This window comes from Mobula hypostoma, chromosome 2, assembly GCF_963921235.1.
Source record: "Mobula hypostoma chromosome 2, sMobHyp1.1, whole genome shotgun sequence".
Taxonomy (NCBI): Eukaryota; Metazoa; Chordata; class Chondrichthyes; order Myliobatiformes; family Myliobatidae; genus Mobula; species Mobula hypostoma.
In genome coordinates this window covers 115,077,465-115,096,383 of record NC_086098.1, presented here as the reverse complement: position 1 = coordinate 115,096,383, position 18,919 = coordinate 115,077,465, and the positions used below count along the sequence as shown (strand labels likewise).

The 18,919-nt window shown below is 47.7% G+C and overlaps 1 protein-coding gene across 3 annotated transcripts in view; it reads left to right on the top strand.

The window, feature by feature from the left end:
• The window catches only part of klc1b (kinesin light chain 1b), a 73,916-nt gene that overhangs the window by 38,122 nt on the left and 16,875 nt on the right, over positions 1-18,919 (top strand). For all 3 annotated transcript variants that reach the window (XM_063040468.1, XM_063040470.1, XM_063040471.1), the window contains exons 10-13: positions 7,415-7,467; positions 14,084-14,151; positions 15,426-15,534; positions 18,680-18,832. In XM_063040468.1, coding sequence (XP_062896538.1) covers positions 7,415-7,467; positions 14,084-14,151; positions 15,426-15,534; positions 18,680-18,832 — 383 coding nt within the window. The remainder of the gene's footprint in view (positions 1-7,414; positions 7,468-14,083; positions 14,152-15,425; positions 15,535-18,679; positions 18,833-18,919) is intronic.

Below are 18,919 nucleotides of genomic sequence, written 5' to 3'. Positions count from 1 at the left end.
GGATTAAAGCCTAAAATTTTATCAAGAGTGCCAGAAGGATTGGAAGTCGGAAAGGTAGGCAACGTAATGTTTTAAAAATTTCTTATTTGTAAGTATCTAAAAAAGTGGGATCTAGGCAAATCAAATTTCTGAGATAACTGCTCAAAAGACATAAAGCAGTTATCCAAAAATAAATGGCGAAAACATATTATGCCTTTCGTTTTCCATATCAAAAAGGCTTGGTCCATTACCGAAGGTTGGAAAAAAAAATTAGATATAATAGGACTTGATAACATAAATTCATTCAGGCCAAAAAATTTACGAAATTGAAACCATATTCGCAATGTATGTTTAACTATAGGGTTGAAGATTTGTTTATTCAATTTAGATAGTGTAAAAGGCAATAAAGTTCCTAAAATGGAGGCTAAAGAAAACCCTTGTACAGAATGGCCTTCAGGGGTTACCCAATGTGGGCTTGGAGTTATATTCCAATCTTGTGTCCAAAATATTAAGTATCGGATATTAATTGCCCAGTAATAAAATCTTAGGACAGGCAATGCCAAACCACCTTCTTTCTTAGATTTCTGTAAGTATTTTTTACTTAATCTGGCATTTCTATTTTGCCATATATAAGAAGAAATCTTAGAGTCAATAATGTCAAAAAAAGATTTAGTAATAAAAATCGGTATCGCTTGAAATAAATATAAAAATTTGGGTAAAATAATCATTTTAAAAGCATTAATATGGCCAATCAATGATAGAGACAAAGGGGACCATTTGGTAATCAGTTGTTTAACCTGATTAATTAATGGTAAAAGGTTGAAATTGAATAGATCCCTATGTCTCTTAGTAATTTTAACTCCCAAATAAGTAAAATAATCAGTAATCAATCTAAATGGAGAATTTCTATAAATAGGAACCTGCATATTTAATGGAAAGAGTTCACTCTTACTTAGGTTCAGTTTATAACTAGAAAAGCTACTAAACTGAGCAAGCAAAGTTAATACTGCCGGAATAGATTTTCCTGGGTTAGAAATATATAATAGTAGATCATCTGCATATAGTGATAATTTATGAGTCTCATTTCCACGAGTAATGCCAAATATATTAGGGGAGTCACGAATGGCAATAGCTAACGGTTCCAAAGCAATATCAAATAGTAATGGACTAAGAGGGCAACCCTGCCTAGTACCACGGAATAAATGAAAGAAAGGGGATCTTTGGTTGTTAGTAAATACGGAGGCTAAAGGGGTAAAATATATCAGTTTAATCCAGGAAATGAATATCGGACTAAAATTGAATTTCTCAAGGGTATTAAATAAATATACCCATTCAACTCTATCAAAAGCTTTTTCAGCATCCAATGAAACGACACATTCTGGAATTTTGGGTGAAGGCGTATAAACGATATTCATTAATCTCCTAATATTAAAAAAAGAGTAACGATTTTTAATAAATCCAGTTTGATCAGCAGAAATAATTTGGGGTAATACATTCTCCAATCTCGTTGCCAATATTTTAGAAAAAATCTTAGAATCCACATTCAGCAAAGATATAGGCCTATAAGATGCACATTCAGTAGGATCCTTATCTTTTTTAAGAATTAGGGAAATAGAAGCTTGATAGAAAGATTGTGGTAATTTACCTATTGAAACTGCTTCCCTAAAAACGTTACATAGCCAAGGAGTTAGGGTAGTTGAGAAAAATTTTTAAAATTCTACTGTAAATCCATCTGGACCAGGTGCTTTACCTGAATTCATTGAAAAAATAGCATTCTTTATTTCCTCTACAGTAATAGGTACATCTAGTTTTGAACGTTCATTAGATGATAATTTTGGAATATTCAATTTCTTAAAAAATTCATACATTATAGTGGAATCATCAGGAAATTCTGATTGATAAAGAGAGGTATAAAATTCTTGAAAGGATTTATTAATCTCATCATGGTCAACTGTCAAAGTGCCATCTTGTTTACGAATTTTAAGAATCAGTTGTTTAACCGAGGCCGATTTCAATTGATTAGCTAAAAGTTTCCCAGTTTTATCACCATGTATATAAAATTGACTCTTAGTTTTAATTAATTGACTTTCAATTGAAGATGATAATAAAAGGTTATGTTCCATTTGAAGTTCAACTCTCTGTTTATAAAGTTCTTGATTAGGAGCTATAGAATATTACTTATCAACTTCTTTAATCTTATTAACCAGTTTAAGTATTTCCTTATTAGTTCGCTTTTAATCCAGCAGTGTATGCAATAATTTGTCCACGAATATATGCTTTAAAAGTATCCCAGAGGATCCCACTGGAAATATCATCCGTGGAATTCGTTGTAAAGAAAAGCTTAATCTGTTCATCAATAAACCTAACAAAATCTGAATCTTGAAGCAAAGAGATATTAAATCTCCATTGTCTAGAATTAGTAGATATATCCCTTAAGTTGATAAATAATTTCAACGGTGCATGGTCAGAAACAACAATAGAATCATATTCACAACTCGTAACAAAAGGAATTAATCGAGAGTCAATAAGAAAGTAGTCAATTCTTGAATAATGCTGATGTACATGTGAAAAAAAAGAGAACTCTTTGTCATTCGGATGCAAGAATCTCCAAATTTCTGAAATTCCAGAGTCAATCATAAAAGAGTTAATAAGGGTAGCTGATTTATTCGGAAGTACTTGATTAAACTTGGATCTATCTAACAAAGGGTTTAAACAACAATTAAAATCACCACCCATAATCAGCATATAGTCATTTAAATTGGGAAGAGATGTGAGGAGATCCTTGAAAAAATCAGGACAATCAACATTTGGAGCATAAACATTGAGCATGGCAACTTTTTTGTTAAATAGCAAGCCAGTAATCAATAAAAAATCTGCCATTAGAATCTGAAATTGTTTCATAGTGTGTAAATGAAATTGACAAATCTATAAATACAGAAACGCCTTTTACTTTAGCTTGTGAATTCGCATGATACTGTTGGCCCTTCCAGAATCTAAAGAAACGTTGATTATCCTCTTTCCGGACATGAGTTTCTTGTACAAAAATAATATGAGCATTCATCCTGTGGAATACTTTAAAAATTTTCTTCCGTTTAACCGGGTGGTTTAAACCATTTGTATTCCAAGAAACTAAATTAATGGTCTTATCCATCATAATGAGCTTGAGTATAAAGAATGTAAAGGGTTAACCAGAATAGAGACTCATGACCCCGGAAGAGGAAAAAAGGTCCAAAGAGGAACCGGAAGTTACAACATTTCAGACATTTTAGTAGTTTCTGGTCAGCCCGTTTAAAAAGAAAAAATGAAAAAAGAATAAAAGGAAAAATACCACCCACCTCCCACAAAACCCCAGAAAAAAGCCAGACGGTGGCCAATGCTAAATCTAAGACTAAACCTACCCCCATCTTTCTGGAGGGCGACCCAAAAGAAATATGTTTATCAAGAAAAACACCACCCTTATGGAAAAAAGTAAAAACTAACTATAACAAGAAAAAAAATCTAAAGCGATTAAAAGCATTAAGAAGTTCCTTACTACTCATATTACAAAGTACATCAAACATTAAATCATATTACTATATTAATTTTTCAAATATAAATGATCGGAGATGACGTAAGAAACAGCAAGGATTCTGGGGAAAAGAAAAAAACAATCCCCCATTTTAAAATATAATACTTTAGTAACATTTTGAAAAGAAAACAAACATTAAAATTATAACTAAATAACTACCCAAAGGTATTAAGAGTAAGATATACAGGATCACTAACAGAAAAGCCTAATATCGTTTAACTATATAAAATGAACCCACACTGCCAGATCGAAAAAACAAAGCCTTGAACTAAACAATCAGAGACGAGAGAAAAAACCAAATGATACATTGACTAATCCTCCGTAGAGGGAGGCAGATCATCGAGAAAGCTTTGGGCTTCCATCGGATTTTTAAACAGACTGCGCGAGTTATCTGGCATAACCACTCTCAGACGGGCTGGAAACAGTAGCGCTATTTTATAGCCCCGACGATAAAGTTCTGCCATCTGAGGTTTAAAAGCCATCTGTTTTTTCAATACGTCTTGGGTGTAGTCTTCAAAAATTCTGAACTTGAAATCTTGAAATTTGATCATACCTTTCTTCCGAGCCGCTCGGATAACTCGTTCCTTCTTGTGGACATAATGAAACCGAATAATGATCGGTCTGGGTTTAGCCGATCTCTCCGGATTAAAACGGAATGAGCAATGAGCACGATCTAATATTGGTGGTTCTTCCAATATATCAGAGCCAAACACATCCATTAGCATTTTAGACAAGTATTTAGTAGGATCTCCCTTCTCCACATCCTCAGGGAAACCAATTAAGTGCAAATTCTGTCGTCAGGATCCATTTTCAAGATCGATAGTCTTAGCTTGATAGCGTTCCAATTGCTGAGTTACCGAAGTTAAACTTTTTTCAAGCGCTTCAATTCTTTTATCTCTTTTACGGCCATCTTCGTCTAACTCCGAAATCCTGACTTGATGTTGGTGGATTTCACGTCTGAATGTTCTTGATTCTTCTTTCCTCAAATTCAACGCTTCTTCAATTGCGGTGAGTCTTCGATTAACTGTATAAGACCATAAGACCATAAGACAAAGGAGCTGAAGTAGGCCATTCGGCCCCTTCGAGTCTGCTCTGCCATTTTATCATGAGCTGATCCATTTTCTCCTATTTAGTCCCACTCCCCTGCCTTCTCACCATAACCTTTGATGCCCTGGCTACTCAGATACCTATCAATCTCTGCCTTAAATACACCCACTGACTTGGCCTCCACTGCTGCCCGTGGCAACAAATTCCATAGATTCACCACCCTCTGACTAAAAAAATTTCTTCGCATTTCTGTTCTGAAAGGGCGCCCTTCACTCCTTAAGTCATGCCCTCTCGTACTAGACTCCCCCATCATGGGAAACAATTTTGCCACATCCACTCTGTCCATGCCTTTTAACATTCGAAATGTTTCTATGAGGTCTCCCCTCATTCTTCTAAACTCCAAGGAATACAGTCCAAGAGCGGACAAACGTTCCTCATATGTTAACCCTCTCATTCCCGGAATCATTCTAGTGAATCTTCTCTGTACCCTCTCCAACATCAGCACATCCTTTCTTAAATAAGGAGACCAAAACTGCCCACAGTACTCCAAGTGAGGTCTCACCAGCGCCTTATAGAGCCTCAACATCACATCCCTGCTCCTATACTCTATTCCTCTAGAAATGAATGCCAACATTGCATTCGCCTTCTTCACCACTGACTCAACCTGGAGGTTAACTTTAAGGGAATCCTGTACAAGGACTCCCAAGTCCCGTTGCATCTCAGAACTTTGAATTCTTTCCCCATTTAAATAATAGTCTGCCCGTTTATTTTTTCCGCCAAAGTGCATAACCATACACTTTCCAACATTGTATTTCATTTGCCACTTCTCTGCCCATTCTTCCAATCTATCCAAGTCTCTCTGCAGACTCTCTGTTTCCTCAGCACTACCGGCCCCTCCACCTATCTTCATATCGTCAGCAAACTTAGCCACAAAGCCATCTATTCCATAATCCAGATCATTGATGTACAATGTAAAAAGAAGCGGCCCCAACACTGATCCCTGTGGAACACCACTGGTAACCGCCAGCCAACCAGAATAGGATCTCTTTATTCCCACTCTCTGTTTCCTGCCAATCAGCCAAGGCTCTATCCACGTATGTAACTTACCCATAACTCCATGCGCTCTTGTTAAGTAGCCTCATGTGTGGCACCTTGTCAAAGGCCTTCTGAAAATCCAAATATACAACATCAACTGCATCTCCCTTGTCTAGCCTACTGGTAATTTCCTCAAAAAATTGTAATAGGTTTGTCAGGCAGGATTTTCCTTTAAGGAATCCATGCTGAGTTCTGCCTATCTTGTCATATGCCTCCAGGTACTCTGTAACCTCATCCTTGACAATCAACTCCAACAACTTCCCAACCACGGATGTCAAGCTAACAGGTCTATAACTTCCTTTTTGCTTCCTTGCCCCCTTCTTTTGCAATCTTCCAGTCCTCCGGAACCATGCCAGAATCTATCGACTTTTGAAGGATCATTGCTAATGCCTCCGCAATCTCCACAGCTACTTCCTTCAGAACACGAGGGTGCATTCCATCTGGTCCAGGAGATTTATCTACCTTTAGCCTATTCAGCTTCCTGAGTACTTTCTCTGTCGTAATTGTGACTGCGCACACTTCTCTTCCCTGCCACCCTTGAGTGTCTGGTATACTGCTGTCTTCCTCAGTGAAGACTGATGCAAAATACTTGTTCAGTTCCTCTGCCATCTCCTCATCTCCCATTACAATTTCTCCAGCATCATTTTCTATCGGTCCTATATCTACTCTCACCTGTCTTTTACTCTTTATATACTTGAAAAAGCTTTTAGTATCCTCTTTGATATTATTTGCTAGCTTCCTTTCATAGTTAATCTTTTCTCTCCTAATGACCTTCTTGGTTTCCTTTTGTAAGGTTTTAAAAACTTCCCAATCCTCTGTCTTCCCACTAATTTTTGCTTCCTTGTATGCCCTCTCTTTTGCTTTAACTTTGGCTTTGACTTCTCTTGTCAACCACGGTTGCATCCTTTTCCACTCAAAAATTTCTTCTTTTTTGGAATATACGTGTCTTGCACATTCCTCATTTCTCACATAAACTCCAGCCACTGCTGCTCTGCTGTCCTTCCCGCCAGTGTCTCTTTCCAGTCAACTTTGGCCAGTTCCTCTCTCATGCCACTGTAATTTCCTTTACCCCACTGAAATACCGACACATCAGATTTCGGCTTCTCTTTTTCTAATTTCACAGTGAACTCAATCATGTTATGATCACTGCCTCCTAAGGGTTCCTTCACCTCAATCTCTCTAATCACCTCCGGTTCATTACACAATACCCAATCCAGTACAGCCGATCCCCTAGTGGGCTCAACAACAAGCTGTTCTAAAAAGCCATCTCGCAGACATTCTACAAATTCTCTCTCTTGAGATCCAGTGCTGACCTGATTTTCCCAATCCACTCGCATGTTAAAATCCCCCACAATTATCATAACACTCTTCTAAAAGTTTCTTCATTTGTTTCATAGTTACCGGAGCATCCTTCGAAGTTCCAGGATCACCATTTTTTTTTCCGTTCCCGGCGGAACCTTTCCCTTCTTTGGCTTCTCGTGCTCTGGTATTCATTTTCAATAAGTAAAAGTCGTAGTTCAATAATATAGATCATTTAGTGTAGGTATAGGTAAGGTAACTAAGAGTGGTTCCATGTAAAAATGTAAAGGGTATGGGGCAACGCCCAAAAGCAGCTCACTCCATGAGTCCCCTGCCGGAAAGCTGTCAACAGAAACTCTCAAACCCAGGAGGGAGGGTGTTGGACAAGCTCAGGGAGTGACAGGAATTTCCCTTTAATTGTCCTAGGGGAGAATAAACCCATCTGGATGCACGCAGAGGAACGGGAGGAGATGAGCAAGGTAAGTCCATCCCCCCACCCTAACCTGCTCCCTTTCTATCCACACCCCACATCTCCCACCCTCAGAACCCCTCTCACACCCCCACACCCATCCACAATCGTCACAACACTGCCCACACCCCACATCTCCCACCCTCAAAAACCCTCTCCCACCCTCAAAAACCCTCTCACACCCCCAGCTCCCCCATCCACAATCGTCACAACTCTGCCCACACCCGACATCCTCCACCCTCAAAACCCCTTCACACCCCAACACCCATCCACAATCGTCACAACACTGCCCACACCCCACATCTCCCACCCTCAAAACCCCTCTCACACCCCCACACCCATCCACAATCGTCACAACACTGCCCACACCCCACATCTCCCACCCTCAAAACCCCTCTCACACCCCCACACCCATCCACAATCGTCACAACACTGCCCACACCCCACATCTCCCACCCTCAAAGCCCCTCTCACACCCCCACACCCATCCACAATCGTCACAACACTGCCCACACCCCACATCTCCCACCCTCAAAACCCCTCTCACACCCCCACACCCATCCACAATCGTCACAACTCTGCCCACACCCCACATCTCCCACCCTCAAAAACCCTCTCCCACCCTCAAAAACCCTCTCACACCCCCAGCTCCCCCATCCACAATCATCACAACTCTGCCCACACCCGACATCCTCCACCCTCAAAACCCCTTCACACCCCAACACCCATCCACAATCGTCACAACTCTGCCCACACCCCACGTCCACCACCACCCTCACCTCCCAACACCCACACTCCTCCCACAACACTCATACCTCTCCACAACACCCAAACCCCTCCCACAACACTCATACCTCTCCACAACACCCACACCCCTCCCACAACACCCAAACCCCTCCCACTACACTCATACCTCTCCACAACACCCAAACCCCTCCCACAACACTCATACCTCTCCACAACACCCACACCCCTCCCACAACACCCAAACCCCTCCCACAACACTCATACCTCTCCACAACACCCAAACCCCTCCCACAACACTCATACCTCTCCACAACACCCACACCCCTCCCACAACACCCAAACCCCTCCCACTACACTCATACCTCTCCACAATACCCACAACACCCACACCCCTCCCACAACACCCACAACCCTCATACCTCTCCACAACACCCAAACCCCTCCCACTACACTCATACCTCTCCACAACACCCACAACACCCACACCCCTCCCACAACACCCACAACCCCACAACACTCATACCCCTCCCACAACACTCATACCTCTCCACAACACCCATACCCCTCCCACAACACTCATACCTCTCCACAACACCCACAACCCTCCCACAATACTCATACCTCTCCACAACACCCACACCCCTCCCACAATACTCATACCTCTCCACAACACCCACACCCCTCCCACAACACTCATACCTCTCCACAACACCCACACCCCTCCCACAACACTCATACCTCTCCACGACACCCACACCCCTCCCACTACACTCATACCTCTCCACAACACCCACACCCCTCCCACAATACTCATACCTCTCCACAACACCCACACCCCCCAATACACTCATACCTCTCCACAACACCCACACCCCTCCCACAATACTCATACTTCTCCACAACACCCAAACCCCTCCCACAACACTCATACCTCTCCACAACACCCACACCCTTCCCACAACACTCATACCTCTCCACAACACCCACACCCCTCCCACAATACTCATACCTCTCCACAACACCCACACCCCTCCCACAACACTCATACCTCTCCACAACACCCACACCCCTCCCACAACACTCATACCTCTCCACAACACCCACACCCCTCCCACAACACTCATACCTCTCCACAACACCCACACCCCTCCCACTACACTCATACCTCTCCACAACACCCATACCCCTCCCACAACACTCATACCTGTCCACAACACCCACACCCCTCCCACAACACCCATACCCCTCCCACAACACTCATACCTCTCCACAACACCCACACCCCTCCCACAACACTCATACCTCTCCACAACACCCACACCTCTCCCACTACACTCATACCTCTCCACAACACCCACACCCCTCCCACAACACTCATACCTCTCCACAACACCCACACCCCTCCCACAACACCCACAACCCTCCCACAACACTCATACCTCTCCACAACACCCATACCCCTCCCACAACACTCATACCTCTCCACAACACCCACACCCCTCCCACAATACTCATACCTCTCCACAACACCCAAACCCCTCCCACTACACTCATACCTCTCCACAACACCCACACCCCTCCCACAACACCCACAACCCCACAACACTCATACCCCTCCCACAACACTCATACCTCTCCACAACACCCATACCCCTCCCACAACACTCATACCTCTCCACAACACCCACACCCCTCCCACAACACTCATACCTCTCCACAACACCCACACCCCTCCCACAACACTCATACCTCTCCACAACACCCACACCCCTCCCACAACACTCATACCTCTCCACAACACCCACACCCCTCCCACTACACTCATACATCTCCACAACACCCACACCCCTCCCACAACACTCATACCTCTCCACAACACCCATACCCCTCCCACAACACTCATACCTCTCCACAACACCCACACCCCTCCCACAACACTCATACCTCTCCACAACACCCACACCCCTCCCACAACACTCATACCTCTCCACAACACCCACACCCCTCCCACAACACTCATACCTCTCCACAACACCCACACCCCTCCCACTACACTCATAACTCTCCACAGCACCCGCACCCCTCCCACAACACTCATACCTCTCCACAACACCCACACCCCTCCCACAACACTCATACCTCTCCACAACACCCATACCCCTCCCACAATACTCATACCTCTCCACAACACCCACACCCCTCCCACAACACTCATACCTCTCCACAACAGCCACACCCCTCCCACTACACTCATACCTCTCCACAACACCCATACCCCTCCCACAACACTCATACCTGTCCACAACACCCACACCCCTCCCACAACACTCGCACCCCTCCCACAACACCCATACCCCTCCCACAACACTCATACCTCTCCACAACACCCACACCCCTCCCACAACACTCATACCTCTCCACAACACCCACACCCCTCCCACTACACTCATACCTCTCCACAACACCCACACCCCTCCCACAACACTCATACCTCTCCACAACACCCACAACACCCACACCCCTCCCACAACACCCACAACCCTCCCACAACACTCATACCTCTCCACAACACCCATACCCCTCCCACAACACTCATACCTCTCCACAACACCCATACCCCTCCCACAACACTCATACCTCTCCACAACACCCACACCCCTCCCACAACACTCATACCTCTCCACAACACCCACACCCCCCCCACAACACTCAGACCTCTCCACAACACCCACACCCCTCCCACAACACTCATACCTCTCCACAACACCCACACCCCTCCCACAACACTCATACCTCTCCACAACACCCACACCCCTCCCACGACACTCGCACCCCTCCCACAACACTCATACCTCTCCACAACACCCACACCCCTCCCACAACACTCATACCTCTCCACAACACCCACACCCCTCCCACTACACTCATACCTCTCCACAACACCCACACCCCTCCCACAACACTCATACCTCTCCACAACACCCACAACACCCACACCCCTCCCACAACACCCACAACCCTCCCACAACACTCATACCTCTCCACAACACCCATACCCCTCCCACAACACTCATACCTCTCCACAACACCCATACCCCTCCCACAACACTCATACCTCTCCACAACACCCACACCCCTCCCACAACACTCATACCTCTCCACAACACCCACACCCCTCCCACAACACTCATACCTCTCAACAACACCCACACCCCTCCCACAACACTCATACCTCTCCACAACACCCACACCCCTCCCACAACACTCATACCTCTCCACAACACCCACACCCCTCCCACTACACTCATACATCTCCACAACACCCACACCCCTCCCACAACACTCATACCTCTCCACAACACCCATACCCCTCCCACAACACTCATACCTCTCTACAACACCCACACCCCTCCCACAACACTCATACCTCTCCACAACACCCACACCCCTCCCACAACACTCATACCTCTCCACAACACCCACACCCCTCCCACAACACTCATACCTCTCCACAACACCCACACCCCTCCCACTACACTCATAACTCTCCACAGCACCCGCACCCCTCCCACAACACTCATAACTCTCCACAACACCCGCACCCCTCCCACAACACTCATACCTCTCCACAACACCCATACCCCTCCCACAATACTCATACCTCTCCACAACACCCATACCCCTCCCACAATACTCATACCTCTCCACAGCACCCACACCCCTCCTACAACACTCATACCTCTCCACAACAGCCACACCCCTCCCACTACACTCATACCTCTCCACAACACCCATACCCCTCCCACAACACTCATACCTGTCCACGACACCCACACCCCTCCCACAACACTCGCACCCCTCCCACAACACCCATACCCCTCCCACAACACTCATACCTCTCCACAACACCCACACCCCTCCCACAACACTCATACCTCTCCACAACACCCACACCCCTCCCACTACACTCATACCTCTCCACAACACCCACACCCCTCCCACAACACTCATACCTCTCCACAACACCCACAACACCCACACCCCTCCCACAACACCCACAACCCTCCCACAACACTCATACCTCTCCACAACACCCATACCCCTCCCACAACACTCATACCTCTCCACAACACCCACACCCCTCCCACAATACTCATACCTCTCCACAACACCCAAACCCCTCCCACTACACTCATACCTCTCCACAACACCCACAACACCCACACCCCTCCCACAACACCCACAACCCCACAACACTCATACCCCTCCCACAACACTCATACCTCTCCACAACACCCATACCCCTCCCACAACACTCATACCTCTCCACAACACCCACACCCCTCCCACAACACTCATACCTCTCCACAACACCCACACCCCTCCCACAACACTCATACCTCTCCACAACACCCACACCCCTCCCACAACACTCATACCTCTCCACAACACCCACACCCCTCCCACTACACTCATACATCTCCACAACACCCACACCCCTCCCACAACACTCATACCTCTCCACAACACCCATACCCCTCCCACAACACTCATACCTCTCCACAACACCCACACCCCTCCCACAACACTCATACCTCTCCACAACACCCACACCCCTCCCACAACACTCATACCTCTCCACAACACCCACACCCCTCCCACAACACTCATACCTCTCCACAACACCCACACCCCTCCCACTACACTCATAACTCTCCACAGCACCCGCACCCCTCCCACAACACTCATAACTCTCCACAACACCCGCACCCCTCCCACAACACTCATACCTCTCCACAACACCCGCACCCCTCCCACAACACCCACACCCCTCCCACAACACCCGCACCCTTCCCACAACACTCATAACTCTCCACAACACCCGCACCCCTCCTATAACACCCACACCCCTCCCATCCATCACACACACCCTCCACTCTCCCATCCTCCACAATCAGCCCCCCCCACCTTCTCACTCTCCCCGTATATCCACCACCCTCTCTTGCCATTCAGCATCCCACAGGAAGGAGGGATCTCCTGCGGGGTCCCTGGGTGGCAAAGGGAGAGTCCAGGTCGAGGGAGGAATCTGACCTGCTGCCGGTTCCAGAGCAGTGGAGCGATGCCGGGCTGGGTGGGGATGGAGGAAGGGACAGGCCTTGGGTGGGGATGGGTAACTGGGAGAACACAGACCCAGACAGGGTTGGGGGTCTTGGGCAGTTCTAGGGTAGGAGAGGTGAGGGGATTCTGTTCTGGGACTAGGAGGGGAGATCCCGGGTGGGGGTGAGAATTCTGAGCAGGGTTGGGACAAGGAACGAAGGGGAGGGCAGGAGATTCCAGGTGGGATGGGGGAGAATTTCTGGGCAGATCTTGGACAGGAGAGTGGAGGGATCCCAGGAGTGGGAAGAGGAGAGATTCTGGTCAGATCTGGGACAGAGGAGGGGAGGAGATTTTAGGTGGGTGAGAAGATCCTGGGCAGGTCAGGAACAGAGAAGGGAGGGTATGGCAGAAGATTCCAGTGGGGGGGGGGGAGATCCTGGGCAAATCTGGAACAGGGGAGTGGGGAGATCCTGGACAGATGTATGACAGGGGAGCGGAGGGATCCTGGGCATATGTGGGATGGGGCAGGGATTCTGAGTTGGGGGTAAGGTCCTGGGCAGATCTGGGACAGGGGAGGGGAGGAGATTCTAGCTGGGGAAGTAGATCATGGGCAGATGTGGAACAGGGGTGGGGAGGGGATCCTGAGCAGGACTGGGACAGTGGGGGTGGGGGAGGAGATTTCCAGGCAGTTCTGGGAAGGACGGGATACAGCTACAAGGCAGGTGGGAAGCAGGGGAGTATCACTGTACTGGGACTGAGCTGCTGCTGCCTTTGTGTTCCAGGGCCGGCATAAGGACAGTGCTCCCTACGCAGAATATGGCGGCTGGTACAAGGCGTGCAAGGTCAATAGGTGAGGCAACCAATCAGAGTGAGGTCCGATTCCTGTCCCCACCTCCCCAGAAAGAACAAACCATCTGCCCCACCCCAGGACAGGCCACACCCCTCCCTTATAGGATGGTCCAATCTTGTGCCTACTCCCCCAGGGCTGTGACCAGGGAGTGGGAGGTGATTGCTGGAGAGAATATGTAGCGTGGCCAGCGGGAAAACACCCGTTGGTGAGGCAAATGAGTATCTGAGGGACAAGGGTCACAGGGGGCAGTACAATGGCAGGTTTCGGTTCAGACCCTGTGCTGGGCGAGTCCAGTGGGTCCCCAGAGAATGGGTGAAAAGTGTGCCAACGTTGCCCTTCTAATGGCTACCTTTATGTATGCCTACACCAGGCTGTGCGTGGATCCAATGTTGTCACCCTGTTCTGAGGTTCCACCAGTCCCTGGTATTGTGGAGGGTAGGTGTGGCCTTATTGCCCCAACGCCCCAGTCAGCAGGATGTTGCCACCCTACCGGTTCTTCTTGGAAAAGTTCTTCCAGATCAACACACGACCATCAGGCAGTGGGTCAACATCCTGCAGACGCTGCGGGACAAGGGCTTGATTGGGTGTTTCCCTGAGCAGACTGCCCGAGTCACCTGGCAGAACGCCTCATCGGCGGATCTCACCCACAAGCACCAAGACCTTGCTTGGCTTGCGATGAGAGGGGCCCTGCATTCAGATCCCTCCTGCATGGTCAGAATATTACTCCCACGGCACAGCTGCAATGGGGAAGTGACGGTCACCCGTGTCTTTGCATACTATGGACCTGCTCAGACCGTGTGGAGAAGCAAAATTATCAAATACCACTGCTTTTTGAATCAATGTCCGTTGGCCCATATGGATAACATAACTCGTGCACACGCAATTGACACTATTGAAAAGCTTTTTGCTCTGAGCAGTGTGGTATATAACGGCCACACAAGTGCAAGTGATGCTAATTAGAAACTGTTCAGCAACAGTCTCCTGTCTCAATTAAGCAGCATTGTGTCCCAAATAAATGAAGGGAATCCAACTATTTTCTCAATTAGATTTTGTTCTTTAAGAGCTGTCCCAATTAACGGATGGCCCAATTAACCGAATCTACTGTCTGTATTTGTTATTATGAATGAAGTTTGTTTGAAATAGGAAATGGCCAGGGTAGGTGGTGAGCAGTACTGTGATTAGACAGTGGGCACAGACCCCAAATAGCTGCACTGCCTACCCCAACTCCCAACCACAGCTTGTGCAGAATCTTACTAACCCAGTCTCCCCCACAGCCCCACAGTGAACACTACACTGAGGAATCTTGGAGCCCTGTACCGGCGCCAGGGTAAGCTGGAGGCTGCCGAGACCCTGGAGGAATGTGCCACCCGTTCTCGCAGACAGGTACTGCCTCTCAGTGTGCCCCTGTACCCACTGTTTCTACAACGACAGACCCATCCCCACCAGTTATACAGTCACAGACCCGTTCCTACTAGTACTGTACTCCAGTATGACACTGTGACAGACCTGATCCCTTTGGTACTTTACCCCAGTGTTACACAGTGACAGAGCCACTGGTAATTTACCCCAGTGTTACACAGTGACAGAGCCACTGGTACTGTATCCCAGTGTTACACAGTGACGGAACCACTGGTACTTTACCCCAGTGTTGCACGGTGACAGAACCACTGGTACTGTATCCCAGTGTTACACAGTGCCAGAGACACTGGTACTGTATCCCAGTGTTGCACGGTGACAGAACCACTGGTACTTTACCCCAGTGTTACACAGTGACAGGGCCATTGGTACAGCACCCCAGTATTACACAGTGACAGAGCCATTGGTAATTTACCCCAGTGTTACACAGTGACAGGGCCATTGGTACAGCGCCCCAGTGTTACACAGTGACAGAGCCATTGGTACTTTAGCGCAGTGTTACACAGTGTCAGAGCCATTGGTACTGCGCCCCAGTGTTACACAGTGACAGAGCCACTGGTACTTTAGCGCAGTGTTACACAGTGTCAGAGCCTTTGGTACTGCGCCCCAGTGCTACACCGTGACAGAGCCACTGGTACTGTATCCCAGTGTTACACAGTGACAGAGCCACTGGTACTGTATCCCGGTGTTGCACAGTGACAGAGCTACTGGTACTTTAGCGCAGTGTTACATAGTGACAGAGCCATTGGTACTTTAGCACAGTGTTACACAGTGTCAGAGCCTTTGGTACTGTATCCCAGTGTTACACAGTGACAGAGACACTGGTACTGTATCCCAGTGTTACACAGTGTCAGAGCCTTTGGTACTGTATCCCAGTGTTACACAGTGACAGAGACACTGGTACTGTATCCCAGTGTTACACAGTGACAGAGCCTTTGGTACTGCGCCCCAGTGTTACACAGTGACAGAGCCACTGGTACTTTACCCCAGTGCTACACAGTGACAGAGCCACTGGTACTGTATCCCAGTGTTACACAGTGACAGAGCCACTGGTACTGTATCCCAGCGTTGCACAGTGACAGAGCCACTGGTACTGTATCCCAGTGTTACACAGTGACAGAGCCACTGGTACTGTATCCCAGTGTTGCACAGTGACAGAGCCACTGGTACTTTAGCGCAGTGTTACATAGTGACAGAGCCATTGGTAATTTAGCACAGTGTTACACTGTGTCAGAGCCTTTGGTACTGTGCCCCAGTGTCACACAGTGACAGAGCCACTGGTACTTTACCCCAGTGTTACACAGTGACAGAGCCACTGGTACTGTATCCCAGTGTTACACAGTGACAAAGACACTGGTACTTTACCCCAGTGTTACACAGTGACAGAGCCATTGGTACTGCACCCCAGTGTTACACAGTGACAGAGCCACTGGTACTGCACCCCAGTGTTACACAGTGACAGAGCCATTGGTACTGTATCCCAGTGTTACACAGTGACAGAGACACTGGTACTTTACCCCAGTGTTACACAGTATCAGAGCCATTGGTACTTTACCCCAGTGTTACACAGTGACAGAGACACTGGTACTTTACCCCAGTGTTACACAGTATCAGAGCCATTGGTACTTTACCCCAGTGTTACACTGTGACAGAGACACTGGTACTTTACCCCAGTGTTACACAGTATCAGAGCCATTGGTACTGTATCCCAGTGTTACACAGTATCGGAGCCATTGGTACTTTACCCCAGTGTTACACTGTGACAGAGACACTGGTACTTTACCCCAGTGTTACACAGTGACAAAGACACTGGTACTTTACCCCAGTGTTACACAGTGACAGAGCCATTGGTACTGCACCCCAGTGTTACACAGTGACAGAGCCACTGGTACTGCACCCCAGTGTTACACAGTGACAGAGCCATTGGTACTGTATCCCAGTGTTACACAGTGACAGAGCCACTGGTACTGCACCCCAGTGTTACACAGTGACAGAGCCATTGGTACTGTATCCCAGTGTTACACAGTGACAGAGACACTGGTACTTTACCCCAGTGTTACACAGTATCAGAGCCATTGGTACTTTACCCCAGTGTTACACAGTGACAGAGACACTGGTACTTTACCCCAGTGTTACACAGTATCAGAGCCATTGGTACTTTACCCCAGTGTTACACTGTGACAGAGACACTGGTACTTTACCCCAGTGTTACACAGTATCAGAGCCATTGGTACTGTATCCCAGTGTTACACAGTATCGGAGCCATTGGTACTTTACCCCAGTGTTACACTGTGACAGAGACACTGGTACTTTACCCCAGTGTTACACAGTATCAGAGCCATTGGTACTTTACCCCAGTGTTACACAGTGACAGAGACACTGGTACTGTATCCCAGTGTTACACAGTGACAGAGCCACTGGTACTGTATCCCGGTGTTGCACAGTGACAGAGCTACTGGTACTTTAGCGCAGTGTTACATAGTGACAGAGCCATTGGTACTTTAGCACAGTGTTACACAGTGTCAGAGCCTTTGGTACTGTATCCCAGTGTTACACAGTGACAGAGACACTGGTACTGTATCCCAGTGTTACACAGTGACAGAGCCTTTGGTACTGCGCCCCAGTGTTACACAGTATCAGAGCCACTGGTACTTTACCCCAGTGTTACTCAGATCTGTCCCCATGAGTACTCTACCTTGGTGTTACACAGTGACAGAGCCATTGGTACTTTACCCCAGTGTTACACAGTATCAGAGCCATTGGTACTTTACCCCAGTGTTACTCAGATCTGTCCCCATGAGTACTCTACCTTGGTGTTACACAGCGACAGACCCATGCCTGGATGTTTTTCTTTAGGTGTGTGCCTGCGGGTTGTTACTGCGTTAACCCTTGTGTTCTCATGACCGTTGCTGCTTTGGAGGGTGTGCTGTGGGGAGTCTGCCTGCTCACTGTGTCTGCTGTAATCTGCGTGATGCTGACCCTCTCTCTTTCTCTCTCTCCGTGCTTCCCCCGCATCACCGCAGCCCACCACCGTAAGTCTCCAGCTTTAAATTGTTGAGCTGCTGCCTTTGTGGGGCTGATCGCTGGCACTGACTCTCTCTCTCTGTCTCAGGGTTTGGACCCCATTCACCAGAGCCGCGTGGTGGAGATCCTGAAGGATGGGGAGACAGTGGAACGCCGGCGCAGCCTGGCAGGAAATCCGGTGAAGTATGAGGGAGGCACAGAGGGCAGCGAGGAGGTCAACGTCGGAGTGGAGTGGACCGGGGTGAGTGTCAGGAATGAGGGCACAGCCTGATCCCATTCCCCCTCAGAGCAAAGCTGCAGGGTCACTGGGCGACGAGACAGGAGGGGA